The sequence below is a fragment of the Pongo pygmaeus genome, chromosome 18, assembly GCF_028885625.2.
Source record: "Pongo pygmaeus isolate AG05252 chromosome 18, NHGRI_mPonPyg2-v2.0_pri, whole genome shotgun sequence".
Classification (NCBI taxonomy): domain Eukaryota; kingdom Metazoa; phylum Chordata; class Mammalia; order Primates; family Hominidae; genus Pongo; species Pongo pygmaeus.
In genome coordinates this window covers 85,999,736-86,027,103 of record NC_072391.2, presented here as the reverse complement: position 1 = coordinate 86,027,103, position 27,368 = coordinate 85,999,736, and the positions used below count along the sequence as shown (strand labels likewise).

Below are 27,368 nucleotides of genomic sequence, written 5' to 3'. Positions count from 1 at the left end.
TCACCAGCTTCCCCCGCAGCATCATGGGGCTGTACGTGTCCATCGTGCTGGTCATCGGCAAGTTCGTGCGCGGATTCTTCAGCGAGATCTCGCACTCCATTATGTTCGAGGAGCTGCCGTGCGTGGACCGCATCCTCAAGCTCTGCCAGGACATCTTCCTGGTGCGGGAGACTCGGGAGCTGGAGCTGGAGGAGGAGTTGTACGCCAAGCTCATCTTCCTCTACCGCTCCCCGGAGACCATGATCAAGTGGACTCGTGAGAAGGAGTAGGAGCTGCTGCTGGCGCCCGAGAGGGAAGGAGCCGGCCTGCTGGGCAGCGTGGCCACAAGGGGCGGTACTCCTCAGGCCGGGGGAGCCGCTGCCCCGTCCAAGGCCGCCAGCTGTGATGCATCCTCCCGGCCTGCCTGAGCCCTGATGCTGCTGTCAGAGAAGGACACTGCGTCCCCACAGCCTGCGTGGCGCTGCCGTCCCCCACGCGTACTGTAGAGTTTTTTTAATTAAAAATGTTTTATTTATACAAATGGACAATCACAGGCCAGTCCCCCATCCTTGCCTTCCGGCTCCAGTGTGGTGGACCAGGTGGCCACCGCCTGCTGTCTTGGCAAGCACGTCCTCACGCTCAGCTCTGGCCCACCTCGTTGTCACTGTCCTCAATCAGACAGTCCCGGATCTCCTGCAAGACCCAGGCCCTAGAGAGAAAGCTGCAGTGGGCACCAGCCCCGAGGCCCCTGCCCCACGCGCCACAGCAGTGTGGGCCCCGGTACCTCTGTGTGCGGAGCTGGGCCTCGGCCAGGATGTACGGTGGCAGGGGGTCCAGTGAGGGCTGCAACAGAGGCCAGTGTCGAGGGGCCACGAAACCCGCCAGCACCCCCTCAAGCCACCCACGAGGGGGACAGCCTTCCCGTGTCCCCAAGCCGGCCCGGGACAGGTGGGCACGTACTCACCAAGTCCTTCATGTTCACACGGCAGCTGTAGCACAGCTGCTCCTCAATGCAGGCTTGGGGGTCCTCCCTGCGGGAGCAGAGCTGGCTGTGTGCCCACCTTGGCACCTCGGTGCCGTGCAGTGTGGGGTAAGGACAGGTCCCCCTTCCCCCATGCAGCTGGCCATGGGTGGCAGGGACAGGGACTCACCTCCTGCAGGCCCCCTGGCCACAGCCCTGGGCCCGGCCCACCCCTGGAGAACAGCAGGGCCCCGGGGGTGTCCGGGTCTCAGTCAGGGGGATGGGCGACTGCATCTGGGAGAGACGTGAAGAGGTCTGAGCCCCAAAAGCCGTGGCACTGTCTGCAAGCAGAGAGGAACTGAGGGAGCCTGGGGCTGCTGAGCCCCCACGCCCACTCCCTGGCTCCCTCCCCCCATCACCCCAAAAGCATGAAACACAGACCAGCGGCGTCGATGTCCAGGGCACACATGCAGAGGAGGCAGCGGGGGCTGGAGTCGCCGGCAGCAGGGCCATCCCGGGGGGCCTTCACCAGCTTCTCACTTGTCCTGTGGCCGGGTTGTGGGAGGAGCAGGTGAATCACACGGGCTGCGGCTCCACCCTAAGCCCTGGCCTGAGCACGAGTGGTGAGCTCAGGACCCGCACATAACGGCGCACACACCTGTACACAGTGCTGACAGTGGAGGGGAACTGGGTCTGCAGCCTGAGGATGAAGGCCTCCATCAGCCGGTGGATGCTGGCCTTTTCAGGGGCCTAGGGACAATCAGATTGGGGGCTACAGGAAAGCCCAGAGGCCAGCCCCAGGCTGGGGCAGAGAGTCCCCAGGGCAGGTGCCGTGGGTTCCACACTGCTGGACCACATGGGTCTGGCTTTGCTGCGACTGCTCAAGGCAGCCAGAGAACCGGCTTCAGCGGTGCACCCACTGTGGGGTCCTCCTGTCACCCCCACGCCCTCAGGGCACAGGGTGGGCTCAGAGGATGCAGCACTGCTGGGGGCCACAGCAGGAGTCCCTGAAGGTGTGCTGGTGACCTGAGCCTGTGAGAGGCTGCCCAGCCCACATGGCCCACCCTGGTGTCAATGGTGAGAGAGGCTGCCCAGCCCACACAGCCCACCCTGGTGTTGATGGTGAGAGAGGCTGCTCAGCCCACACAGCCCACCTTGGTGTCGACGGCTGGTGTGAAGACAGAAGGAACGGAGAACAGGCGATTGTAGAAAGCGACCTCCTTCAGGGTGTGGTCCCGCATGGGCCGCACCACCACCACATCCCCGTGCCGCTCATCCGAGAAGCCCTGGGGGAGGCAGGGGCTGTGTGGTCCAGGTCAAGGCCCGAATGTGCTCGCCCCTCCTCCCCTGCCAGGTAGGGGAGGTCACAGACCCCACCACCATCCGAGAGGCCGCAGGACTGCTACGCGAGAGGCTCCTCTCCAGTGAAGGTGGCCGAAGGGGTGAAGGTAGGGATGGGCCTCCTGAACACCCAGGCCCCTGCCTACCGTATCCCAGGCCAGGAAGGCCCCTCGACCCAGCGCCAGGTTGGTCATGAGTTTGATGGCCAAGCGTGTGCAGCTGTCCCCAGTCATGACCTTGGAGTAGCCGTGGGCTCGGGCCATGTGCAGGATCAGGTGGGTCCTAAAGCACAGAGCATCTCAGGGGCCTGGGGGGTGCAGGACCCGGGGAAGGGGGGCTCTCAGGTGTCTGGGGGGGTCAGGGCCCAGGGAAGGGGGGCTCTCAGGGGTCTGAGGGGGGTCAGGGCCCGGGGAAGGGGGGTTCTCAGGGCCTCACCGCAAGGTCTGCAGAAGCTCCTCCTTGGCCGTCAGTGTCCTCACTGAGCAGAACAGTTGGGAAAGAGCCTCAGTCTGGGCAGCGGCAGGCAGTCTTGCCAGGCTCCGGGGGTCCAGTGGGGGCTGGGGTGGCTGTTCCTCCCCTTGAGTCGGGCCAGGACCACCCCTGGCCCCCAGCACATGCTGCTGCTGGAGGAAGCTGTCCACGGCCGCCTTGTAGGCCCTCTCGGATCCCACCGGCTCCTGGGCAGAGCACCAAAGCACCGACGGTGGCAGGCTGAACACCTTCCGAGATGAGGGAGAGGCCAGTGAGGCCGGGGACACACGCAGGTGCCCCACACAGACAGCCCCACCTTCCAGGATGGGGGAGACGGCAGTGAGGCTGGGACACGAGCAGGTGCCTCCCACCCCCCACCGACAGCCCCACCTTCTGGGACGAGGGAGAGGCCAGTGAGGCTGGGACATGGGCAGGTGCCCCCCAGAGGTCACCTCCGGGACCCCTTTCCAGGGACAGCCCTCCCACCTCCTCCAAGGCCACCACGTGCCATGGGAACCCAGTTGCTTGCAGAATGGGCTTCACTTCGGCCAGGGTCTTTGATCTCTCCTCTAGGCTCTGGCCACAGGCTGCTCCCTCTGAAAAACCCAGGCAGAAAGAGTCAGGGCTCAGAGAGGAGCCAGGCAGGGCAGGGTGCAGGGCCACCTCCACCTAGGGAAACCCTTCGAGGCCTCGCTCTGCAGGGCGGTGCTTCCTGGCGGAGCTGTGGGGTGTCAGCCATTTTCCTTTGGGCAGGAGTTTCTCCCTTGTGGCTGACCTCAGCGCTACAGTGAACACCCCAGGAGTTCGTTCTGCAGGAGCAAGGGTCAGGGAGTCGGCCCCTGGGCCCCCCTCACCATCAGCACTTAACTCGCCCTTCTTTGTCCCCGGACCCCATGATGGGGGCTGGGCAGCTGCCACTCCTGCTCCCACCCCCGACTTTCTAAGGATGTTCTTAGACTCCAGAAACAGTGATGCCACCTAACGATGGACACATCTGCTGCCTCCTTCAGGGAGATGTCCCCACCAGGGCCTCAGTGCAGGGGCAGCACCAGCAACTCAACATATCCTACCAGAGGGAGGACCCGCACCAGAGGGAGGGTCCACACCAGAGGGAGGGCCCACACCAGAGGGAGGGTCTACACCAGAGGGAGGGCCCACACCAGAGGGAGGGTCCACGCCAGAGGGAGGGCCCACACCAGAGGGAGGGTCCACACCAGAGGGAGGATCTGCAGGGCTTACCCCAAGCGGCCAGGGATTAGGAGGAGCAATGGCCCCACATACCGTCAACAAAGATGACCCCTGCCACAAAGCGCAGTCTTTTGGCAGAATCTTGGCTCAGGCCCTAGAGGGAGAAGCAGCAGGGACTCAGCCCCCAGCCATAAGCCACAGGACACTTTTCCAGCTCAGAATATTCTTCATCTGGATTTAACACCATCTTGGAAGGTGAAGTGGCCTTCCCCTGCCATTGCGTTTATTGGACAAAGCCATTCAGACTCGGGCCAGGCAGGCCCAGTAGGCGAGGCCGCACGCCCGACTCATTTTAAAGGGTAGCCTGGGGGTCTTCATCACCCTGGTAAAACATGTCCCTCACCAGCTGGTCCTGATGTCCCAACAACGCCCCAGGAGAGGGGGCTGGGATTACGGGGCCACTGTGCCACCATCCCACACGCTTCTGACCACTAAGGGAGCACTTGCTCTCACAAGCAGAAACCAACAGCCTGCGAGAGGCTGGGGCGCCGCTGGGCACAGGAAGTGCAGCACCAGTGTTACACAGAGGGCTGGGCCAGTTCCCTCACAACACCCTCCTGGCAGGTTCAGGGGACCTCAGAAAACAGAAAACTAATTTCAGCAGTGCCATGCAGTGTGCCCATCCTGAGACCAACACCCCACCCCTCAACCCGGCAGAGCCGACCCCTCTCCTCTCAACCACCCACCCTACAGAAACAGCCTCCTCCGGTGTGCACCTCTCACTGGGAGTGCGGAGAAACCAAGCACATCCCGCTCCTGTGCCCTCCTGAGAAGCCCGACCTGCCTCAGACTTCCTGAGCTGGCCCTTGACACACCACGGGCACAGCCCCACCACCCCCAGCCGAGCCCTGTGTGCAGCCTGAGCCTGCCTCCACCTCCCTGCGCGTGCCGTCTCCTCCACCTCAAACGCTGCTCCCTTTGCTTCTCCTGGCAAACCCCCTCCCCTTTCCCAATCTTCCCTCGGGTCACACACGGCTGAGCCAAGATGCAGCTTTCCACTGACTGTGTTTCTATGCAGGTTGAGCAAATGGACAGAAGTCAAGTAGGCCGCACACACACACTCTGGACCCAGCTTCTGATTTGTGCACCTGCTGTAAACACATCTGAGAGTGGGCTGCACACACGCACTGTGGACTCAGCTTCTGATTGGTGCACCTGTTGTAAACACATCTGAGAACTCTCCAGGTGTCCAGGCCGCGGGGTAGACTGCTCTCTAGCCCCAACCAAGAGCCCCTCAGCAGGCTGAGAAGGGAGGCCCCCAGCCCGAAGCTCAGCCCAGCAGCCCAGGTCCAGGGGGTGGTGAACACGCACCTCAAGAACCTGCCAGACCATGGAGCTGGACGAAGGCCCCCCAGACCACGCCAAGAGCACCTGGGGGAGAAAAAACATCACTCAGGGCACCGCACCTCCAACACGGGCAGACACCCCACCTCGTGGACATCCAGGACATCGAGTCTGCCCTCAAAGGCCAGGGAGGAGCTGGCGGGCTGCAGCAGGCCAGGCTGCCTGTGGGAGGGACAAGCGGGGACCTCGAGGGGCCAGGCTGCTCAGTTAGACCCCCAGGACCCAGACGCTACCTTCTCTCCTGGAAAGATGAGCCGGTTCTTCCCCAGCATGGCTCTGAACTTGTGGACGTAGAAGGCCTTGAAACAGTCCCTGCAACACAGACCTGAGATGAGGGAGCCGCTTGCTACCCGCACGGTGGGCAGCGTCCTGAGGCGCTGCCAGGTGATGACGTCCTTTACCAATTTCCATCTTTAAAAGCAGCATCTTCACATCCAGGCTCTGCCCAGAGACTGGTGAAAGGGGCGGGGTTGGGGGCCCCTCTGGCGGTGGCTTCCTCAGGGTGAACATGAGGCTCACTGGTCCCTCCCACAACCCCACCAGGTACGAACTGCACAGCCATGGAGGCTGCATCCAACAAATGAGGGGCCAGAGCCCAGGCATCCCTTCACCACAGGCGCTCAGAAGGGCCCAGCTGGTGGAGTGGACAGACTTAGGCATGTACAGGGCAAAGCCAACCCAGACCCCATAAAAAAAAGACCCACCACATAGAGACACCACCTCTTAGAGGTGAAATGCGGAAATGGAGCGGGCCACAGTGAGGACCCACCATGTAGAGACACCACCTCTTTGGGGTGAAGTGCGGAAATGGGGTGGGCCACAGTGAGGGCTCAGTATCCTGGCACCCCAGAGCTGGCATCTTTAGTGTGCTGGGCTCAACTGGGCCAGGAATGGCTAAGAGGCTCACTCACAGAGTGGCCTGGTCTCCTCCCCTAACCCCACAGAATCAGAACTTCCAGGCCTGGGAACTGCATTTTTAAGAGACAGGGTCTCGATCTGTCACCCAGGCTGGAGTGCAGTGGCGCAGTTATAGCTCACTGCAGCCTCAAACTCCTGGATTCATGTGATCCTTCTGCCTCGGCTACCCAGGTAGATAGGACTACAGGTCACAGGTACATGCCACCATGCCTGGCTAATTGTTGTATTTTTTGTAGAGACAAGGTCTCGCTATGTTGCCCAGACTGGTCTCAAACTCCTGGCCTGAAGTGATCCTCCTGCCTGGGCCTCCCCGAGTGCTGAGACTGCAGGTGTGAGCCACTGTGCCCCACTGTAATCTTTGTTCCTAATAAACTTTCCAGCCATCTGACTCTGGCTCACTGGGTCAGAGGCTCTTGGCCCTGGCTGGCTCTATGTTAGAATCGCACAAACCAATTAAGTCCAATTGTCTAGGGGTGAGGCCTAGGAGTCTGCATTTTAAAGCTCTCCTGCAATCCTGGCAGGCAGGGTGAAGAGCAGCACCCGGTACAGAGCGGACACTGCCACTGCAAGAGTCACCCTGCACCCGGGGCTCCAAGTCTCTTCCTTCCTGTCAGACACACTTGATGTGCACAGCAGTCCCTCCCTACGTTGAATGGATACCATGTACAAGAGGCCGAAATGACCCCCCTGTGGTTCCTTTACAGACAGTAAAGCAAGTCTGTGTTTAACAGCAAGATGCCAGGCGAGGGACTGCAGGTAACTGGCAAGTGTCAAGGCTGGGACATGGGAAGTGACCCCCAGGAACGAGCTTTGAGTGTGGGGAGTCTCACACAAGGAGACACGGGTGCTGGGCTTTACCTCCGCACTGTGGACCAGGAGAGCCTGTGCGCCCTACACCACCAGCTGGGATTCAAGCGTGGTGGGTCCACATGGACATGCTGCGTCTGGGCTCCTGAAACCACGCTGTCCCCTGTGGGTCAGGGAAGGCCAAGGTTTCTCCCACGTGCTGATCTGAGTGATCCCTGGGGAGCCCAGCTCGACGTAGACTCCTAAGGCCTTCCCCTGGAGAGCCGGCTCCCCACTGTTCCTTGGGACCAGCAAGCACAGCAGAGCAAAAGCTCTGGCCTCAGCAGGAGCCCTTCTGGCCACAGGGGCCTGGCATACAGCCACAGCAGCCTCTCCTCAGTGAATTCTGCCGGCAGCCTGGTGTGCTTGGCTATTTCAGATGCTCCTGGGTGGTTAAAGAAGTACCTACCTTGGCCAGGTGTGGTGGCTCATGCCTGTAATCCCAGCACTTTGGGAGGCCGAGGCAGGTGGATCACTTGAGGTCAGGAGTTCGAAACCAGCCTGGCCAACATGGTGAAACCCTGTCTCTACTAAAAATACAAAAACAATTAGCTGGGCATGGTGGCAGGCACCTGTAATCCCAGCTACTCAGGAGGCTGAGGCAGGAGAATCACTTGAACCCAGGAGGTGGAGGTTGCGGTGAGCTGGGATCACGCACTCCAGCTGTTGCACTCCAGCCTGGGCGACAGAGCAAGACTCCATCTCAAAAAAACAAACAACAACAAAAAAAAAAACCACACACCACCACTGGGAATTAAGAGGGCTGAAAGGAGAGAGACCTGGTCCTCCCTTCAGGGAGCTATGAGTCTAGTGGAAACAACGGAATACAATGGCTACAAGCCAAGAAAGACATGACAAGCGCCTGGGGGAAAGCTGGAGGTCTTCCAAGCCTCTATCCCGCCACAGATGAAACAAGCATCTCACATGAGATTAAAAACTTTCACCCAGACCATCTGCCAAGTTCCCAAGATGCTCTGATCCGCCCCTAGATGTATTCCAGCTGCCCCCAAACACTCGGTCCTCCTACACCTTATCCCAATCTAGACACCACAGCCCCACTTCCAACTGTTCCCATAAGCTCCATCAGAAACCTCATCAGTGGATCTGTGGCTAGCTCATGGGAAACTGTTTCCCAAGCAGGAAACCAATGCTTTCACCTCCACTTCAACACCAGGGGCACCAGGGGCCACATCAGAAGCAGGAATAAAGTAAGTACATGTTTTTTAAAAAAATTAATAAAGCATCACAAGTTGGGGCTATCCTGTCTGCTCAGCGAGGCCATGTTTGCCAGGGTCTCAGCCACCTCCAGGCCTCACCTGCAGAAGGCATCTCCGGCTCGTATCACCACAACGGGCTGGGCTTCCTTGCACTTCACACACTTCTGCTCACGGCTTTGGAGATGGGAGTGGGGAGAAGAGAGAAATACAGATTACATCTTCCCCACCCCTAGTAGGCTTTGGGGAGACAGCTCCTGTTTCTCACCCTGAGTTGGGTCAGAGGAAGGCACCTCGGTACACACAAAAACCCAGGCTTGTGTTTTGTCCAAACTTCAAGAAAAACAAAGGCTCTGGGGGCATGTTTAGCCTGTAAAAGCCGGCTCAGGGGGCACATAAAGGCAGCTTTTCAGTCTCCCAAGGCTGACACGGGGGGAAGAGACAGCTTCACGGAACCAGTTCTCTCCGAATAAGGACAGCACCGTCAGCGGCAGAGCCGTCCCCAGGGGCTGCTAGGATGAGAGGTGCGAGCCAGCGGAGTAAGCCCCCTTCTAGGTGCTCGTCACCGCTTGACAGGCATTCCCCGAGTGCTAGGCAGCGAGGTCCCGGTCTCTACGCGGGAAGTCCCGGAGCAAGCCCGGCCGGGGCCCTTCGGGGCAGGAGTGCGGCGGGAAGGCGAGGGGCGGCTTGGCGGGTCCGGCCGCCAGCTCTTACCTGGGCCGCGGCACCGGGGGCGGCTCCCCAGGCGCCGGCTCCCCGTAGTCCTCGCCCACCTGACACATGGGCACGCCGGGTCCCGTCGCAGACTGTGGTGGCGACAGCGCGAGGGCGCGCCCTGATGACGTCGGAGTGACGCCGTGACGGCCGCGAAGCCCGGCTGGGGGAGGCGCCCTACAATGACGTCAGCGCGGCGCAGTAGCGGCTGTGACTAGCTGGCCCGGCCGGGCCGGGCCAGGACACCGGGCGGCGGGCGGCGGGGGCCTGGCCCCGGGATGGCTATGTTCCGCAGCCTGGTGGCCTCGGCTCAGCAGCGGCAGCCGCCGGCCGGGCCGGCGGGCGGCGACAGCGGCCTGGAGGCTCAGTACACCTGCCCCATCTGCCTGGAGGTCTATCACCGGCCCGTGGCCATCGGCAGCTGCGGCCACACGTGAGCGCGCCCGCCCGGGGGCCGCGGGGAGGGGGCCGTGCCCCGCCGCGGGAGGGGTCGCGAGGCCGGCGGCCGCCCCGGTGCAGCCCCGGACTGGGCGCGCGGGGACTCGGGGCGCCGGGGCCTCGGGGCGCGTGGGGTCCGGGTTTCCCTGTGCCGCGCCGCCTCTGCCCTCTGGGCGCGTTCATCCTCCGCGCAGCCTCCTTCGCGCCAGCCGCAGGCGCCCGGTCCGACTGCTTCTTCGGTTCACGGGGCGACCTGCGGCCCTGCCCAAGCTCGGGGTCCCCGGCGGCTGCGGCGGGCGCTCGGGTACTCAGAGGGCAGCAGGTGCCACCGCTCCGCCAGTGGTGGTGGATTTGGGCTTGTGCGGCTGGAATGGGCAGTTGTAAATAAATGACTTGTAGTTTTTGCTATCAACTCTTGTTCGGACCCGCTGTCTGCCTGTTTTGACTACAGAAAGGAGTTCCCTAAAGTTTAGAGGGGCTTGTTTGGAGTCTGATGTTCTTATGTTTCGTTTGAAGGAGAACTTGGGTCACACCGATCACTGAGTAGCCAGGCAGGCTGGTCCACAGAGGAGCAGACACTGACCACCTTGCTGGGGTTTCCAGCTGCACCAGGGCTCACAGCCGGCTCCTCCAGGGTGTTTCAGGAACAGAAACTCGAGGACGTGGCTCTCCTGGCGGGGAGCTGTGCTCAAGTATTCTGGAGCTGCCAGCCCCGTTGGGAGGAAGCCGAGATCAGTATCTGCTCTCTCCTAAGTGCTGAATAATACAGCTCTTGAGCAAAATTAGCAGTGGCAGGGTAGAGAGAGAGCAGGAGGGCTTCCCCGCAGACATCCAAGCTGCTGAGGTGGTGGAGTGGAGTGGGGGTGCACCCAGGCTGGTAGGAGGCTCTAGAACATTTTGCAAGCAAAGGCAGCTGACTTCAGGGGCTCCTGGTACAGAGGGAGCTGGGACTGCTAGGTGGATGTGTGCTGGTCACCCACGGAGGTGGCAGGGCCAGTGTCAGGATGCAGAGCTGCCTTCATTACCTGTGTCAGGCTGCACAGGCGCCTGCCCACGCTGGGACAGCTCTACCTACTTCTCTTGTGAGGCTGCTAAAGGCTCTGCCCCTGCTCCTCCATCTCACTTAGCTGTGACATTTTGGGGGGGCAGCCTCTGAACGGGATTTTTTTTTTTTTTTTTTGAGACAGAGTCTTTCTCTTGTCACTCAGGCTGGAGTGCAGTGGCGCCATCTCGGCTCACCGCAACCTCCATCTCCTGGGTTCAAGTGATCCTCCTGCCTTAGCCTCCGGAGTAGCTGGGATTGCAGGCACCCACCACCACGCCCGGCTAATTGCTGTATTTTTAGTAGACACGGGGTTTCACCATGTTGGCCAGGCTGGTCTCGAACTCCTGACCTCCGGTGACCTGCCCACCTCGGCCTCCCAAAGTGCTGGGATGACAGGCATGAGCCACCACGCCTGGCAGGACTTCCTTCTTGGGAGCAGGTAGTAGCGGGTGTTTGAAGGTGTGTTCTGCACCTTCTCATCTGTTACTGAGCGCTGTGAGGCTTGACTTAGGCCTTGTTTTAGAAAAGCCTCCCATAGGCTTTGGGTGCCAACACCTTCACCGTGCGGTCGGCCACAGCATCTCCACTTCCCTAACCTGCACAAATTGGTCTTTGCCCTTGTTTTTCAAATGCGTCTTTTCCTAAAATGTAGTTTTCATAACACAGAATCCAGAACCACATGGAATTGTGGAGCATCTTTCCTATCAACTCCCCTCCACCATGCTTTTCTTGGTAGAATTTGACAACCATCCTAGTCTCACTGCGGGTCCTGCAAGAGCTTTTCACACAGGCTTTGCCTTTCAAAGATTTTTCTCCCCGACTTTTCCTGCTGGCTTTTGTTTTCTGGCTGTTCTCTCTGCTTCTAACTTTGTTTCTTGTTGGTGTTGCTAAGGCATGCATGCAAATGAGCACAGAAAGTTTAAAGGCTCTTCAGGTTCCCTTGGGAAGTTTGTTGCTGGTCTGGTTCTGTCCCCTCCGCAAGCTCCTCAACCAGAGCAGCTTCCTCCTCCAGGGTAGATCTCTCATGGCAAGAGTATCCCGGTGTGGGGGCATGCACCCTGCTCTAGCCCTCGGGCAGGAGGCCCCCTGGGGGCCCAGCAGGAGCTGTTCTCAGCCAGGGGACAGTCCGAGCAGTGAGCCACCTCTGTAACCAGAAGCCCGTGCACCAGGACACGCGTGATCACGAACCTGCCTGGAAGGGCTGTGTGAGCAGCCTCCACCCGTGCAGGACAGCTGTGGGGCTTGCTGAGGGTGCTGGCCTGCCAGCCAGGCAGATCCCTGAAGCATGGGCCGTCCCAGCTTCTCAGCTTGTGCAGCGGCCAGTGTGGGAGACACGTCGGCAGTCCCAGGTGCCTGCTGGGAGGGCCAGTACGTGTCGCCCCTCCCTTTGTAAGGCTGTTGACGCCCCCACACCCATCACCCTCAGTCACTTCCTTCAGCTGAGAAGCTGCTCAGCACCAGCCCCTGGGTGGGCGCAGACAGGAACTTCCTGTGGGGGAAGCGGGCACTATTCCCGGCTGCTGACTCTCTGAACACCAGGCTGGCAGTCACTGGAAACTAGGACGATAGAGCACCCGCCCTGTGGGTGCCTCATTCTGCCTCCTGCTCCTCGGGCCCAGCTGCCCTGCCGGTCAGGCTGGGTTCCCTCTTGTGTCTTCCCCGAGTCCTTCCGGGGAGGACGAGGCTGTCTTCCTCCCAGCCAACCTTCTGGGCACCTTTCCTCTCTTCCCACGCTCTGCCTGGGACCCTTTTCCTTCCCCTCAGCCCACGGCCGTGCTGTGCAGCCGAGCCCCCGCCTGGTCTGTGGCAGCTCAGGGTTCACTCAGGAGGTGCAGCATCCAGTCGTTTCCAGTGTTTGCAATTATGCAACAATCGATGCAATTCTAGAAGATTCTTCCCACTCCAGAAAGAAACCCAGGGCTCTCCCCCTCGCCTGGCACCCACTTGTCCGCTTTCTGGTCACTGGGTTTGTCTCTGCTGGACGTTGAGTGTGAGCGGACTCCCACGACACGGGTGGGCCGTGCTTGCTGTCTACCCTGCACTGTTTTCCAGGCCTTCCGGCGCGTGGTGGGGCTGCACGCCTCTTCCCGGCCGAACGCCCTTTCCGTGGGTGTGCGCGCCACACTGTTTCTTCTTTTGTTTATCGACGGGCACCTGAGCTGTTTCCGCTTCTCCTGCCGAGAGTGCCTGAGTAGGGGGTCCCCTGAGGCCTCCCCACGTGGACCGTCTTGCCAGCACCTTCCTCCCGTGATTGGGTGAAGTAGGTGGTCCCCCGGCTCGAATCCAGGGGTCAGTGCCAGGGGTGACCCTGGAAATACCTGCTGGGGCGCCTGGTGAGACCTCGGGTGAGGTGGGTAAAGTGAGCGAGCGACCTCTTTACTCTGCAGGAATAAGGCTTGTTCATTTTCTGACGGGTCTCAAACTGAGTCCCACTTTCTGTCACACGAAGTTTCATGTGGGAGCCACCAGCCAGGTGGTGGCTCTGTGGGAATCCAGTGGTGGCAAAGAGGGCCTGGGGGACAGCAGGAGGGACTTAAGATGCCTGCTTGGCCGCCTTTGCCTGAGGCCCTCAGCCTTCCTCCTTGCAGAAAGGGCCTTTTCTTGAGGGATGTGGAAATCTCTTGACAGCAAAGAGGACTGTGGCCCTGAATTCAGCTGAGTCGTTTGTGAACCCAGGGCCTGCCCACAGCCCCTCTGTCCAGTGGGGCTCCTGTACCAGCCCTGTGACCCTGCCAGGGAGAAGGGAAGCTACACCCCCGGGTGCCGTAGCCTTCCTGGGACTGGGGGGCTCCGCCTCAGTTCCAGCTCCTCGCCGCAGCTCAGCTGTCCCCACAGTGCTCCTCACGAGGCCGGATGTGGCTGCCCTAGTATTAAGCTCCTTCTCTGTTTGCACCGGGGGCTCTCGCGCCTGGTGCTCCCGCTGGCTGGTGGTGCGCCCCTCCAAGGGGTGTGTGCGTCTGCAGAGCGGGAGGCAGTTGTAAATAGCAGCAGGAGGGTGTGTGAGCCCAAGGACGCCCCTGCTGCTGGAGTCCGGAGTGCGCATGGGGCTGTGGGATGCTCAGCCTGTCCTCACGATGTGGTGTCCCCAGGGGCAGTGCCAAGAGCCAGGGCCCATGGGAGCCTCAGGTCCCCAACAGTGCCCAGGACCCGAGCCTCCGCCCAGATGGAGCAGGACCCCCTCCTGCCTGCAAAGCTGTCCCAAGCCTGGTGACTGCCACCCAGCCTCAGGATGTGCTGCTGCTTGGCTGGCTGTGGCCCTTCCCTCTCCAGTGCGTCTGGAGCCCCTGGGGCCTGGCCATTTCCTTTCCCACGATTGTTTGAGGTTTTATCCCCCAGAGTGTGGAGCTGGGAGAGTTTCCAGAGTCCCCGGGCCGTCCCCGTGCCCCACAGCCCACCCAGGTGTTGGCACCATGTCAGGGTGAACCTGGTAGGCCGAGTGGGGGCTTCTGCCTGTGGGGGCTCCTGCCTGTGGGAGCTCCTCTGGGCCACGTGTGGGGACAGCCATAGTGACGGCTCTGCCCCTAGCCAGAAAACCACAGGGGCCCTACTGTCAGGAGGGACCGGGGCCACACTTTAGCCGGATGGGGCCCATCCAGCTGGTGGGCCCTGGACACAGGAGTGACCGTCTCCAGAGACGGCGACAGCGATAAGGGGAGCTGCCCCTGTGGATCCCACAAATGCTGGGTCCTAAGAAGGGCCCCAAGCGAGGCCTGCGGTTCGGGAGACCCGAGCGGCGGGCTGGCACTCAGACCCCTGTGCCCTGCAGGTTCTGCGGGGAGTGCCTCCAGCCCTGCCTGCAAGTGCCATCCCCGCTGTGCCCACTCTGCCGCCTGCCCTTCGACCCCAAGAAGGTGGACAAGGCCACCCATGTGGAGAAGCAGCTCTCGTCCTACAAAGCGCCCTGTCGAGGCTGCAACAAAAAGGTACCCGCTTGCTCAGCCGCCCTGGAGCGGGGGGTCACTTGATGGGCAGCCTCAGCCCACCGGTTATGCAGAGGGCGGGGGCCGGGGCCATCTCTCTTTCCTGTTGAGTAATCGCGGTCTCTGCTCCTGCACCAGGAAGCCAGCCCTGGCGCCTCCCTGCCCTCCCGTCTTCATCTCTCACTTCCCGTGGTGACAGCTGACAGGGTGGGGGGGCGGGGGGGGCAGCCTGGTGGGGGTAGCACTGTCAGAGCCCCCTAGCCAGGCCAAGGGAACCCACGTGGGTTGTGGCCAGTATAGGGACCAGGGGGCTAAGTTGAAACCTTCCCAATGCGGCCTTCCCCTGCCAGCTGATAGCGGGGACAGCGCTGGGGGCTCCAAGGTCACAAGGGCTACGGGCAGAGTCAAGGACATCTAAGGGCTGAGTACCCTCCAGCTGCCAGGAGTGCCAGAGCCAGGCTGACGGGTGCTGCCACACCCACATCAGAGCAGCCTAAGGGCCTGCAGCTTGTCATGGGCCTTGTTGGCCCCCATCTCCATCCTGTCTTGCTGCCTGGCCCGCGCCCCATGGCCGTCCCTGGCACATCCGCTTCAGGGTGGAGAGTCCCCAGCCGGTTCCCCGTTCTTTCAGTGGCTTCCAGAGGACTGAGCAGCTAGAGTTGATTTTTGCATTTGCATTTCCCAATGTTGCCGTATCTCAGGTTAATAAGTTCTATGAAGCGCTCACACTAGTACGTGACCCCTCGGTGGTTTGTCCTCGAGGTCGAAGGTCCAGATGTCCAGGGGCTGCCCTGGACTCCAGAGTGGTGCGGCTGAGCAGGCTGTGGCCTTGGGTGCTTGGGCACTTCCCGTCTCTCCCCTGCTCAGAGTTCCTTTCTCCTGGGCAGCCAGAAAGGATCAGAATGGGTCACATGCAGTGTGGCCTCCCCCATATCACAGCAGCTCGGTTCTCTAATCTGGGTCTTCAGATGCGGCTGTGTCTCCCGGCACCTTGCTGGGATGTGGTGCGTCCCTCGGAGTCCAGCAGCCCTTGGGCAGAGCTGGGTGCCAAGCTTGTGTCCAAGAGGGCCTCAGACACCTGCGGTCTTGCGGCCTATTGCCCTGGACAGTGGGTGTGCTGTGGGTGGAGGATGGTGCCCTGCCTCCACGGAAGCATCCCCAGCTTGCCTCTCAGTCGCACGGAGCGTCTGTTCCCAGCCTGGGGCATTTCTGAGTGGCCTCCACTTTGCCTCTTCCTTTTTCTGGAGCAAGTATTTGAATTCCTGCAGGTGCCAGAGATCTCCTTACCTGTTTCCCACTACGCTTCTCCAGCCAGGTTTCTGCCCTCGGCCAGACTGTCCTGCAGTGACTTGCTTTTGGCCATGGAGTAGTGGCTGCTCAGTGCCTGTGATTGTTTTAGCAGCAGAAGGGACCGGGTCCCCCTGCTGCTGGTAACACAGACGCTTGCTTACAGTTCTCTGGTCCTGGACACCTGAGGTCTCGGCCTCCCCAGGATGGCCCTTCCAGATTCTCAGGACCGCCTTGCCCTCCCCGCCCTGTCTCTCTCCTAGGTGACCCTGGCAAAGATGAGAGTGCACATTTCGTCCTGCCTGAAGGTCCAGGAGCAGATGGCCAACTGCCCCAAGTTCGTCCCCGTGGTGCCCACATCCCAGCCTATCCCCAGGTAGGCGCCCTGCTGGGCAAGGGAGAGGAACCGTCCTCGGCGGTTTCCTCGTTCTGGGAGCAAGCGCAGTGCCCCGTCCCAGAGAGGCTGGGGGAGTCACCCGGGGCCAGGTCCACTCTGGGGAAGTGGACCTTCCTTGCCACCCTGCAGGAAGGCTCCTGTGCTGCCCTCCCTGGCATACCCACCAGGCCCCCTGGGGTAGGGACAGCTCAGGTGTGGGGAGCAGGAGGAGGGCGCAGGCCAGGACCACACATCACCTCCCAGCAGGTGGATGGGCCGAGAGACGGCTCCTCCCAGGGCAGCGCCAGCAGAGTCTCTGCCGTTTGGCTGGCCTAGTTGTGTGGGGTGGACGAGGGTCCTGGGTGTGTCCTCAGGAGGCCACGGCGTGCAGAGGCACGGGGGGCACCCAGCCACTGCCATGCTCTTGCAGCCTACAGAGGGCAGGCCTGGGGCCACGCCTGTGTTTGAGAGAAGTCGGGGGGCAGGGCCCCTAGACACCTAGCCGTGCCACTCACTCTACCCCCACCCCGGCAGCAACATCCCCAACAGGTCCACCTTCGCCTGCCCGTACTGTGGCGCCCGCAACCTGGACCAGCAGGAGCTGGTGAAGCACTGTGTGGAAAGCCACCGCAGCGACCCCAACCGCGTGGTGAGCAGTGCCTGCCCCAAGCGATGCCTGCTCCAGGGGAGGCCTGTGCGGGACAGTGCAAGGCCCAGGAGCCTGCTCCCGGCGAGTCCGGGGGTGCCCAGGCCACAAAGGCCTCCTGGGACCCAGGGTGGGGACTTGGCTGCCCCAGCAGCACCTGGCGGAAACCGGGGAGTGTCCATAAGTCCTTCAGGGTGACGCGCACTGAATAACTCGCTTGTCACCGGGGCACGCACCTCCAGGTCTGGGGTGCCTTCCCAGGCTGAGGCAGCACTGACGGGGCTCAGTGGAGGGCCCCCAGTCCTACTGCGGATACCCCGCCTCTCCCCGGTCCAGCCCATCTTGACCCCAGTGCCTGTTCCAGGTGTGCCCCATCTGCTCGGCAATGCCTTGGGGGGACCCCAGCTACAAGAGCGCCAACTTCCTGCAGCACCTGCTTCACCGACACAAGTTCTCCTACGACACCTTTGTGGTAGGCATCCCGCCAGCACCGTCCTCCCCCACCCCCTTCTCATCCACCCTCCTCCTGCTCCGGCCCCTCGCCAGCCTCAGGGTCCTCAGGGTTCAGAGGAAGCCAGACACAGAAGCCTCGTTTCAGGTGGCCACATTCCCCCTGCAGGTGGGGAGTGATGGCAGCTGAGTTGGAGTGGCCACTAGAGGGCGCCCAAGCCTCTCGAGGACATGGACCACGCAGGGCAGGTCCCTGCCTGCCCACCCCACAGAACCCCTCGAGGGTGAGCCAGGCTTCCTTCTGGAAGCTTTCTGGAGAGAGCTGGAAGGACTTTCATCAACATCGAACACTCCAGCCCTGTCTCCTTTTCCCACCCGCTGCGGGTCAGACATGCACCTGGTCCCCAGGCCTGCAGACCCTCGCGCAAACGCTTCACTCCTGGCGCGGCCCCTCCCTGCCAAGCCGTGTTCATTCCTGGCCCTGGCTAACAGTCCCGGCGACGGCTGTCACTCACCCTGCCAGTCGTCCGGGACCCATGCTCCGCCTGCCTCAGGATGGAAATTGTTAGAGGTCAGGGAGCCCTGGCCGGCCTGCTCACCTCGTAAACCCCGGGCTTAGAGTCCGAGCTGAACCAGCAGCCATCCATTCCGAGTGCCCCCGTACCCAGCGGGTGACGGTCACACCTTCAAGTCGGCACCTTCTCACCCCCCAGAGGACCGTGCAGGCCCCGAGCCTGTGGGGACAGCGAAGCTGGGTCCTTCCTGTGTCCTGCTGGAGGGAGGCAGGAAGGGTGGACACGCCTGTGTAGGTGATGGGCAGAGGGGACCTCTCCTTCCTGTCTCCCTCGAGCCCGGTGCATGTCTTTTTCCTGTCTCCAGGACTACAGTATTGACGAGGAGGCCGCTTTCCAGGCCGCTCTGGCCCTGTCTCTCTCTGAGAACTGAAGGGAAGCGCAACCACCCAACTGCGTCTGGGGTCAGGGATGTCCCCGCTCGAGGGACAGGGCCAGGCTCCTGTGTCGCACCTGGCACCTGCTCGGGAGCGCACCTCACCGGACCAGGAGGAGCCTGCACCTGCGCAGGAGAGGAGCCAGGGCCGAGCCTCCGGGCCTGAATACGGGCCAGCCGCCAAGGCCGCCAGAGCAGGGCCGCCTGGTCCCACCGGCGTTGCTGGGTTCTTCGGTGCTTCTGGCCGAGCAGGCGGCCTCCTCGGGCAGGGCTGACCGCTGGGACCTGGAGCCACCGCCGTCTCTTCAAAGCCATGATACCCCCTCGTGGGAAGAAGGGATCGACGCACGAGTCGTGCTCCGCAGTCGAGCCGGGAGGAACCCAGGCTGCCGCCCTGCCCAGCCCGAGCCGGCCCCGGCTCCGCTTCCACCTTGCGCATTTGGTACTGGCTTTTGTGATACTTAGGAACCCTGGCATCTTTTCTATATTATCCAGTGTGATAATCTTTTCACGTTTTATAGAGCAAAGACAGAGTAGTTACTCTTCATATTGCAATATCTGTGTTTGACTAGGAATAATAGTATTTTTATGGAACATTTACAAAATTATATTTTTTAAAAAAACAATCAAAACAAGCATTGGGGGATTGGGGCAAGGAGGGAAGGAGCAGTGGGGCAGCTGCCAGAGCTCAGGCGAGCCGTGGGGTCTGCTGTGGGGTCTGCCTTGGGCCACCCACTGTGTGTCTGGGTCCTTGAGGTTTGTACGTGTCTCTTTGATGACTAGGAAGAAATCCCAGCACCCCAGCCACAGGCTGTGGCTACTCCCAGCAGAGGCGGGGCCGGCAGAGCAGGGGCCTCCTTCACCCAGAGTCCTGGCCTTGGCCCGCTGTCACCTTCAAAGCTGACTATGCCCCGCTGCGGGAGGGGACAGCACCCCAGTGGTGGCAGAGCTTGGGGGCCTGGGCAGGGGCCCTCTTGGTGGGCCGGGCAACACGTCAACATTCTTTTCTGTTCTTGGCATTAATTATTGCTGTCTTTTTTTTAAAAAAAAGTTTAAATAAAATGTCTCAGAGCATCTCTAGCAGCCTCGACTGGGTTTTGTGCTCCACGGTGCGGAATCGCCAGCTGCTGTCTGTGTTGGAGGTCGGCTGTGTCCTCCCCAGGCAGCTCATGCTGGGGGTGCAGCCTGCCGCCCGTGTGTGCCCTGGGCCCGAGCCTCACTCAGCCATGGAGGGTCCCACACAGTCATCTAGACGTTGGCACTGAGCCCTCCTCCCTCTGAGAGGACCACCCCGTTCCCACACCCACAGGGCTGCTGGGGTTCAGACTCCTGGGCTGCTTGCTTTTTCTTAGAGGTGGGGTCTCACTCTGCTGCCCAGGCTGGAGTGCAGTGGTGCAATCATAGCTCACCACAGCCTCGATCTCCTGGGCTCAAGTGGTCCACTCGCCTTGACCTCCTGTGTCACTGGGACTACAGGTATGCGCCACCTCAGCATCTCCTGGATTGGTTTCTGAGCATACTGAGTGTTATGCTAACTGCCTGTAACTCTCTGAGGGGCCACCACCAGGGCCATGGGATGCCCTGTTCTCCAGTCTCCAAAGGCCTCAGGCCAACAAGAATCACCTGCTCGACAGCCAACCCCAGGGCAGCTGGCCATCATAGCTCAGTCACTGTTTCCTGCCTCCTCCCTCCCACTCTCAGTTAAGGAGTGTTTCCAGCCTCTGTTCTGGATTCCTTACTCGCAGGGGAGGTGGCTGTCCTGACCCCGAAGGCCACAGCTTGGGCCGGACACACAGGAGCCTCCGCCAGTTGTCACTTGAAAGGAGACACTTACCCCCTAGGAAGCAGGGCTGATTTCCAACTGCCCTCGCCAAGGGCCACTGGAGTCCCCATCTCCCCTTCCCGCTTCTCTTTGACCCCTGATGACATGGTCCTGTGTCTGGGAGGCCCTCATCAGGGCAGCACCAAACTCCAGGGAACAGCAGAGCCACCTGCCAGCCTGCCCTTCCCTGCGGCCTTCCAGAAGGAGGCTCGAGACACAGTGTCCCCTGGAGCCACGTGGGCCTCTGACTGGTGCCCAGTGAGGCCGACAGTCCCGGCCGTGTGTTCACCACCCGGCCACTGGCCAAGCCTGTCTCACCCCTTGGGCAGCCTACCCGCCACCCACCTCCCGGCAGGAGCAGCGACGGGGGCAGCTCTCCACGTCCAAGCCTCCTCCACGTCTGACAGAGGGTGACACGGAGCTGTCACAAGGGCATGACCCTGGGTACCCAGGAAGGCTGAAGACAGCTCTGGGCTCAACAGCAGCCCTCGGGGAGGTGATGCCTAAGTCTCTACACCTCACCTGGGGAGGGCAAAGCACCTTCAAGTCACTGAGCGGCGCCTCACCGCCTCGGGGAAGGGAGAGGAGCTGGCGTGTTGTGGGAGGCATGGACGGGCTGGGGCTGGGAACTGCCTCCCCTTGCTCTGCTCTGCCCCAGGCCCCCAATTCCGTGGCAGGTGCCTCAGGGGACGAATCCCGACTTGGGCTGGTCTGAGGCCCCCCGCTCTGTGTCACCCTCAGCTCTGAGGCCCCCTCTTGGCACCGCACTGTGACTGCTGCGCTGGGGACTCAGCAAGGCCAGGGCGGGCACTGGGCCCAGGGCAGGCAGGAGAAAGACTCCCCGGGCGCCCACTGATGCTCACACTATGGATAGGAACGGTTTTAACATACTGTGGCCTCTGAAAGAGGCAGAAGCCTGTCCCTGTGTGCTTGTCCTGCTGGCCTCAGGCGACGCGACTGCCCTCCCTCCCTGACTGAACCGCAGCCCCAAGCCTCCTACAAGCCAGCAGTGCCCAGAGTGAGGGGACACAGAGCGGAGCCCAGACAAGGAGCCGTCCCTGTCACATTTGGCCTGCCCCACTCCCAAACCCTGGGCCACCTCCGAACTGTCAGCCCTGCCGAGGACCCGCTCCCAAGCCCCGCGCCACCTCCCAACACCGAGGAAGCAAAACCCTGTCCCCTCTCGGTTGAACCCAGGCCTCCCGCTGCTGCCACTCCCAGGAGGGCTGTCAGAGGAAGCCCAGGACCCCCTCCTGACGACTCTCTCTGTCCCTGCACACAATTCTGGAGGGAGCAGGCCTGTCCCCACGAGGTCCCCTCATGGAGTCCACAGGAGAGCTGAGAGCCACAGGCCAGCGTCTGGGTGAAGGTGCGGCCTCAGCTTTCCTCACCGGCCCGGCCGCCTCTCGGGTGACCTGGTGTCTGGGAGGGTCTGCCCAGGGGAGGACTCCAGAACGAACCCCAGCAAAGTGGGGAACTCAGGTCTGTCAGAGCTCAGACCCTGCCGTGGCGGGAGGAGACCTCAGGCACGGAGCGAGACCCCTGCTCCATTTTTCTTGTTAACAAAGCCCTAGGTAGAGCCAAATGTCTGCACCCCCGATACCCGTGGGGGCTGTCCCAGTGACAGTGGGGAGGCCGGGACCCCTCCTACGGCCACATGAGGGAAGTGGGCCGAAGCCCCTCACGTCGGGGGGTGGGGGCGTGCACAGCGCCGGAGCCAGAGGGCCGCCCACTCCGACCACAGGGGCTGCGGCAGCTCGGATGTGGACCCACCGCTCTCAGGCAGAGTCCTGGAAGCCTGGGTCTCCCTCCCACCCTGGAGTCCACCAGGGCCTGACAGCGAAGCACAAAGCCAGATGGGGCTCGCCCTGGAGGAGCTGTGGCTCCTGCCCTGCGGGGTCCAGGCCCGTCGCAGACCTGCGGCAGCATGCCCTTGTTTTCACGTTATGCAACAGCATGGGGAGCACGAACCCTGCTCCCCAGAAAGCGCATCCAGGTCTCAGGGACCAGGGAACTTCTCCATTAGCAAGGGGTCAGGTGGGAATGGAGAGCCCCTGGCCCCAGGCTGGGCCCCTAAGAAACTGCTGATAATTCTTATACCTGGATCTCAGCAGCAACGACCGGCATTTTGGGCACTCCGAGGCGGCGGCAGCAGGGTGTGGTTCACAAGACTCAGCTCAGGCCTTTCCAGAACTGTAGGTGTGCGTGGTGGGGGGCTGCCTCCAATAAGGGGCCTCCCAGCTGCAGCTCCTCTACCCCGGGGCCCAGCACACCTGCCGCAGCAGCCTGACCCTCCCAGGATCCTCTGGGTGCGTCTGGGTGGTGCCTTAGGATTCCTCTAATTTGGGGTCACCTGGTTTTAGGCTCCTGAGGCCCTAGGGAAGGAGGCAGAAGCCACTGCTCCTGTTGCATAGATGGAAAGAGATATTCAGAAAACCTGCCCCAAATCCCCTGCTAACAAGAGGCAAACCGGGCTGACATTCCACAGTGTGGTCCAGCCGGGGCACCTACTTGGCAGCCCACCTGGAAAACCCCAGAGGCCTCCATAGGGAACCCTAACTCTGCCCAGGATGTGATGCAGGGAGGAAGAAGGTGAGGAGGGAGGGCGCTCTCAGCTACAGTCACCCTCCTCCGATCCAAAACACCTGGGAGGACCCGGCCCCATCGAGGGATGGCCTGAAAAAGCCGCCTCCGGTGTTGCTGCCTCCGCCGCCCTTCCTTCTATAACCACATCCCCAGGGTTCTCCGCTCTCTAAACTCACTCTAGGAAAAAGAGGCCTAAATTCACTCAGCAAGGCATCACCATGTCAAAGGCACTTTGGAATTTTGACAAAAATAGCCTAAGGAAGGCATCTCTAATTATCAGTGGGCTCTCGGGCAAAAGTAGAGATACTTTTGAGAAGGAGTCTCCCAGGTTCAAGCAATTCTCCTGCCTCAGCTCCTCAAGTAGCTGGGATTACAGGCACGCGCCATCACGCCTGGCTAATTTTTGTATCTTTAGTAGAGGCAGGGTTCCACTACGTTGGCCAGGCTGGTCTGAACTCCTGACCTCAAGCGATCCGCCCAGCTTGGCCTCCCAAAGTGCTGGGATTACAGGCGTGAGCCACTGTGGCTGGCCGGAAATATATTTTTGCAGGGCAAGGGGAAACTCCACATGGCACCCACTCAGAGCCCGGGCCTCGGCGGGTAGAAGCCTGGCTGGAAGCCCACCCAGACCCTCTGACGTGCAGTCCTGGTCTTGGCCGCGGTTTGGGCTCTTCCAGTGGAGAATGGCATGCTGAACCTGGGGCTGGGGCAACCCCTGCAGAGTCCACCATGTGAGCTTCCCAGAGTCTCTGGAGAGGAGCGGCTGTGGCACCAGCCCCAGGAAACGGGAGTGGCACCCACGTGGTGCTTTTCTTGGAACCCTCAGTGCACCTGCTGTGGGTTTGTGGGGACTGGGGTGTGTTCTGCATGGACAGCAGTGGCCTGTTTCCACGAGTCCCTCGAATCAGGGGCAGGCCAGGGCCTGTGGCCTCATCCCGGTCTGGACGCTGGGTCTCCTGGGCCGCTGTATCAAGGGGCCACAACCTGGGGTGCCGAACACAACAGGAGTCTAAGTGTCTCCAGCTCAGGAGGAAGTCCAGCACCCAGGTGTGGGCGGGCTCTGCCATGGGGCAGGGGTGGGGGCCGGGGGCGGCCGCAGTGGCCTGGTGCTTCTTGGCTGGCTCCTGTGGTCAACACACAACTCCTCTGCACCTGCACGTCACCCTCCCCCTGCGCTCTGAATCCAAGCTTTCTCTTTTTATCAGAGCACCAGTCCTTGGATTAGGGCCCACCCTAATGGCCTGACTTTGATTTGATGGCACCTGTGAAGACTCAATTTTCAATAAGGCCCCATGCCCAGAGGTTAGGGGGGAACCCAGCATCTTTTAGGGGGACACAGTTCAATCCACAGTGCCGTCTGTCAGCGCGCTGTCAATGCCATCCCTGGCATTTCTGCAGGCACTGGGGCTCCAAGGACCCTGCTGATGCGGTGACCCAGGGTGCAGGCCACAGAGAAAGCACCTTCACGAAGGGCCTGTGGAACCCGCTGCTGGCCTGCATCTGGAAGGGATGCCAAGTCCCTCTCCCCCAGGGGTCCCCTCTCCTATGTCTCCCCCCCCAGGTCCCCCAGTCCCAGGCCCGCCCCTGTTTGCAGGAGCCCTGGACAGTGCTCATCTGGGTCCCAGGCGTGATGCGGCCCCAGCCCCTTGCCCTTGCGGGTCCCGGGCATGATGCGGCCCCAGCCCCTTGTCCGGCAGGCATTGCTCCCTTTGTAGCTGGATGAGAGAACACACTCAGTGGACCTGAGTTCCTCCTTCCCTCAGCTGCAGAGTGTGGCCCCACAGCCTGCCCACCGCCTGCCGCGCGAGTAAGGTGTCAGCTCCCTTACACGGCAAGTGGGAAGCTCAAAGGACCCTGGCAGAGAGCGGACAGCGGAGCTGGAACCGAGCTCAGGTATCCAACTCTGAAGGACAATGCTGGGGACCCCACAGATCCCTCTCCTGGCGCCCGGGACTTACCCGCTGATGCCCAGCTTCCGTGTCACCTCAGAGCAGCTACTGCGACTTCCCACACACATACGCCCATGGACACACGCACAAACACGCCTGTGGCCTGCAGACTCACATGCACACTGCCTCGCTGCTTGATAGCTCAATTCTCACCTCATCTGCTGCAGGCCTAAGGGCCCTCTCAGCACCGGTCACTCTCCCTGGCCTGTGCTGAGGCATTGTGCAGTTTCATGTGTTTTACGAGTGGTGTGGGTAGGGACTGTTCTAATGGGCAGCACAGCCAAGCCTGCAGCCTGGGCACCAGGAGGACACCATGCTCAACCGCCCATGCCAGGGGCCAGAAATGAGCACTTAGGGGCATCTCTCCCACCCAGCATCTGGGCTCCCCATGCTCCCTGCACTTCCTTTAATCAGACCATTCAGGCATTTGCTCGTGAACCTGCAGTGACCACTGCCCATTCCCTGTGCGTACGGCCCGTTGCCACACACTCTCTTCTCTCTGCCTGACCCTTCACTTCTGCCTTGTGGGATCTGGGAACGGAGGATGGCCCTCCCCACTCCTGGCGCCCTCCTTGCCCAGGATCTGTGAATAGTAAGTCTTTGAACATGTTTCCTACTGCGGTGGGGGCTGAATTTGTACCTTCCACAAGGAAGAACCAGGAGCTGCCCAGGCTGGGTTTTCTCGGGGTTGTGGGGAACACAGGGCAAGCTCCCAGCACCAGAGCGATGGCCAGGCAGGCATAACCTGGACGTGAATCAGACAGGAGCCATGGGGCGTCTGCCAGTGTGAGCAAGTTTCCTGGAGGGACTCATGGTTGCAGGTCAGACAATTAGGCATTAGGCCATCTGCCAGGCAAAAGACACATCTCGGGAAAGACACACGGCAAATACCATGTCCATCCCCTTCATCTCCCAAGAGCACAGGGCTGCCAGCCACCTAGCACTGGCACTGAAAGCCAGTTTCGCTGGGGGCTCTGAAAACAACCCTGTCTGCCTCTCAGAACCTGCATATCACACAGGATGTGTCCACTGAACCCCAGCTTAAGAACCACCCTTCCTGGCCAGGTGTGGTGGCTCACGCCTGTAATCCCAGCACTCTGGGAGACTGAGGCAGGTGGATCACCTGAAGTCAGGAGTTGGAGACCAGCCTGGACAACATGGTGAAATCTTGTCTCTACGAAAAATACAAAAATTAGCCAAGCATGGTGGCACATGCCTGTAATCCCAGCTACTTGGGAGGCTGAGGCAGGAGAATCACTTGAACCCAGGGGTGGAGGTTGCGTTGAGCCAAGATCACGCCACTGCACTCCAGTCTGGGCGACAGAGTGAGACTTCGTCTCAAAAACAAAAAAACAAAAAAACAAAAAACCACCCTCCCTCTGACAATCCGGCCCTCAGACGGTGGTGTGAGCAGCCATAAACAGTAGTGAGGTCCCCTTCACAGAGGGGGACCAAGCACACAGTGGCACCCAGTCTGGCTGGACGTTGAGATTTCAAGCACTGGGTTCACATTTCCATGGGTCCATGACCTTGGGCCGCATGGGATTGTCCCGAGTCAGGACATCGGCCTCGATGAACTGCCTCTGCTCCTACAAGAGGGGCTATCTCTCTGAGTCCAAGGACAAGCAAGGCCCAGCTGCCAGACTCTCCTTTGAGGGCCTGGGTCTTCACCTGAGTGTCTCCACTCGAGACAGACAGGGTCTACGTGCCCCCAGAGCATGGGGCAGGGCCTCTAGAAAGGCCATGCTGTCTGCAAGCTCCTGCTTCTCTTCCATCCAGTTCAACAAGCCCTGCTGAACCCCCAGCATGCGCCTGACCACAGGCGGGCATTGTGCAGGTAGCAAGGGCTGAGCCCTTCCTGGTCTAGCTCTCAAGGACTGTGTTCTAATTTGGAGTGAGGGTTTCCAAGGTTTGGGTCATAAAGCCCTATCAGTAAAAAACGAGCAGTGGCTCCTGCCTGTAATCCCAGCACTTTGGGAGGTCAAGGCGGGCAGATCACTTGAGATGAGGAGTTCAAGACCAGCCTAGCCAACATGGCAAAACCCAGTCTCTAGTAAAAACACAAAAATTAGCTGGGCGTGGTGGTGCATACCTGTAATCCCAGCTATTTGGGAGGCTGAGGCAGGAGAATTGCTTGAACCTGGGAGGCGGAGGTTGGAGTGAGATGCCATCTCAAAACAAACAACAGTCAATGGTGACAGAGATGTCTACCTTGATGGATACCTGTGTGCACATCTCCAGGCACTGTGGTTACATTCACTGTAAAACCAGAAAAGCAAGAAGACATACGCATAGGAAGGATGAAAGTGTCAACATAAATGGAACTGTAACCGTTTCTGCCCTGACCGGCAGTTCCTGGGGTGGGCTACCCACTGGAAAACAGCTCCTGGGCGTCGGATGGAGGCAGATGGGAGGGGCCAGGCTGCCAGGCCCAGCACAAGTCATCATCCCGATGTCCTAGATGTCCAGGGAAGGGGGCGAGGACCTGGGTCGCCTGCTGCAGTTCAGGAGGGCGAGTCTAGCAGGCTGTGGGCCGTGGGTTTCCCACTGCAGGGGCACGTAAGTTTAACCCCCAGAGCCAAGCTGCCGGTAACAAGGAATAGAGGACACAGAGAGGATGGAGACGGCCGCCCTCCCCCAATCCCCACCCCCAAGGCTGCACATGTGGGAAGGGGGACGCTAATGTTTCCCTCTGTGGGGCCTTCTTGGGTCCAGCCTGGACACCGCCCTGTGAGTCACAGCTGAAGAGTGAGTCTGCAGCCAACTTGAGCGTCCCTGGGGGGCAAGTTGTTGCGGCAGCCCTAGGACCCCACCCCAAAGGTGCTCGCAGGCTCTCTGGGGCGTTCCCAGGATGAGATCAGTCAC

The 27,368-nt window shown here is 60.9% G+C and overlaps 3 protein-coding genes across 8 annotated transcripts in view; 2 read left to right on the top strand and 1 right to left on the bottom strand.

Annotated features, from left to right (window-relative positions):
- Window positions 1-527, top strand: part of PIEZO1 (piezo type mechanosensitive ion channel component 1 (Er blood group)) — a 69,115-nt gene extending 68,588 nt beyond the window's left edge. For both annotated transcript variants that reach the window (XM_054453027.2, XM_054453026.2), the window contains one exon: window positions 20-527. In XM_054453027.2, the coding sequence (XP_054309002.1) occupies window positions 20-269 (250 nt within the window). In that variant the 3' untranslated portion in view covers window positions 270-527. The remainder of the gene's footprint in view (window positions 1-19) is intronic.
- On the bottom strand, window positions 488-9,461 carry CTU2 (cytosolic thiouridylase subunit 2). 4 transcript variants are annotated; one of them, XM_063654190.1, is made up of 16 exons: window positions 9,037-9,166; window positions 8,425-8,499; window positions 5,578-5,656; window positions 5,312-5,371; window positions 5,089-5,155; window positions 4,034-4,094; window positions 3,239-3,348; window positions 2,717-3,000; window positions 2,428-2,563; window positions 2,095-2,226; window positions 1,599-1,690; window positions 1,382-1,485; window positions 1,131-1,281; window positions 944-1,010; window positions 764-822; window positions 488-688 (listed from the first exon to the last, which is right to left on the bottom strand). In XM_063654190.1, exons 2-16 carry the CDS (start codon window positions 8,435-8,437, stop codon window positions 619-621), a joined length of 1,485 nt encoding a protein of 494 aa, XP_063510260.1. In that variant the 5' UTR covers window positions 8,438-8,499; window positions 9,037-9,166; the 3' UTR covers window positions 488-618. The 4 variants fall into 4 exon arrangements, with proteins under 4 accessions (XP_063510260.1, XP_054309003.1, XP_054309004.1 ...); XM_054453028.2 differs by lacking the exon at window positions 5,089-5,155 and having other exon boundaries at window positions 9,037-9,461; XM_054453029.2 differs by lacking the exon at window positions 5,089-5,155 and having other exon boundaries at window positions 488-672; window positions 9,037-9,261.
- On the top strand, window positions 9,315-19,220 carry RNF166 (ring finger protein 166). Of its 2 annotated transcripts, none has more exons than XM_054453031.2 (6): window positions 9,315-9,469; window positions 14,286-14,442; window positions 15,990-16,102; window positions 16,637-16,751; window positions 17,113-17,220; window positions 18,078-19,220. In XM_054453031.2, exons 1-6 carry the CDS (start codon window positions 9,315-9,317, stop codon window positions 18,141-18,143), a joined length of 714 nt encoding a protein of 237 aa, XP_054309006.1. In that variant the 3' UTR covers window positions 18,144-19,220. The 2 variants fall into 2 exon arrangements, with proteins under 2 accessions (XP_054309006.1, XP_063510261.1); XM_063654191.1 differs by lacking the exon at window positions 18,078-19,220 and adding an exon at window positions 17,368-18,044.
- The last annotated feature ends 8,148 nt before the right edge of the window (window positions 19,221-27,368 follow it).

Coding starts and splice junctions, on each gene's coding strand:
- CTU2 (XM_063654189.1), bottom strand. CDS start 9,104: ATGTGTCAGGTGGGCGAGGACTACGGGGAGCCGGCGCCTGGGGAGCCG. Junction 2,227..2,427: donor CCTTCCTGGCCTGGGATACG/GTAGGCAGGGGC, acceptor TGCCTCCCCCAG/GGCTTCTCGGATGAGCGGCA. Junction 1,011..1,130: donor GGCCAGGGGGCCTGCAGGAG/GTGAGTCCCTGT, acceptor CTGCTCCCGCAG/GGAGGACCCCCAAGCCTGCA.
- RNF166 (XM_054453031.2), top strand. CDS start 9,315: ATGGCTATGTTCCGCAGCCTGGTGGCCTCGGCTCAGCAGCGGCAGCCG. Junction 9,470..14,285: donor ATCGGCAGCTGCGGCCACAC/GTGAGCGCGCCC, acceptor TGTGCCCTGCAG/GTTCTGCGGGGAGTGCCTCC. Junction 17,221..18,077: donor TCTCCTACGACACCTTTGTG/GTAGGCATCCCG, acceptor TCCTGTCTCCAG/GACTACAGTATTGACGAGGA.